We start from the raw sequence: 560 nt of genomic DNA, 5'->3' as shown, positions 1-560 counted from the left end.
TGCCCAGGGAAGGGGTCGAGTCCCCAGCCCTGGGGGGATTTAACAGCCGGGCAGAGGCGGTGCTGAGGGCCAGGGTTTGGGGGTGGGATGGCAGGGGGAGGGGAACGCTTGGGCTGGGGGAGCTGAAAGGGCTTTGCCAACCCAAACCATTCTATGATTCTATTCTATGATTCCATGAATTGTGGCCTGATCCTGCTCCCCTGCCCGGCAGCTGGAAGAATTCCTCAACCATTCCTCGCCCTTCTCCATCTGGGTGAATGGGGAGCGCATCGACTCGCTGCTGGAGCGGGACCAGCGGCAGGAGCGGCAGTTCGAGGACTTGGAAGAACGTTTCGGGTTGCTGGAGGATGGGGTGGATGACATCTTCCAGGACAGCACCCAGGTCTACAGCCGCATGTATCCCTTCTTCCGAGCGCCCTTCGGCAGTTTCCGCGAGGCTTTCCGCCCCCCCATCCAGCACGTCCGCTTGCTCCCGCGCAGCGAGAGGTTTTCCCGGGAGCTGCACCCCTTCTTCCAGCATCCCCACCACGGCTTCCACCACATATTCCAGCCACTCTTTT

At 61.2% G+C, this 560-nt stretch overlaps 1 protein-coding gene across 1 annotated transcript in view; it reads left to right on the top strand.

The window, feature by feature from the left end:
- The window catches only part of CLU (clusterin), a 2503-nt gene that overhangs the window by 1087 nt on the left and 856 nt on the right, over positions 1-560 (top strand). Inside the window, exon 3 of the mRNA XM_035889358.1 lies at positions 212-554. Within this exon, the coding sequence (XP_035745251.1) occupies positions 212-554 (343 nt within the window). The remainder of the gene's footprint in view (positions 1-211; positions 555-560) is intronic.

Source organism: Egretta garzetta, unplaced genomic scaffold (assembly GCF_000687185.1).
Source record: "Egretta garzetta isolate BGI_Z169 unplaced genomic scaffold, ASM68718v1 scaffold892, whole genome shotgun sequence".
NCBI lineage: Eukaryota > Metazoa > Chordata > Aves > Pelecaniformes > Ardeidae > Egretta > Egretta garzetta.
This window is presented reverse-complemented; position numbering and strand designations above follow the sequence as displayed.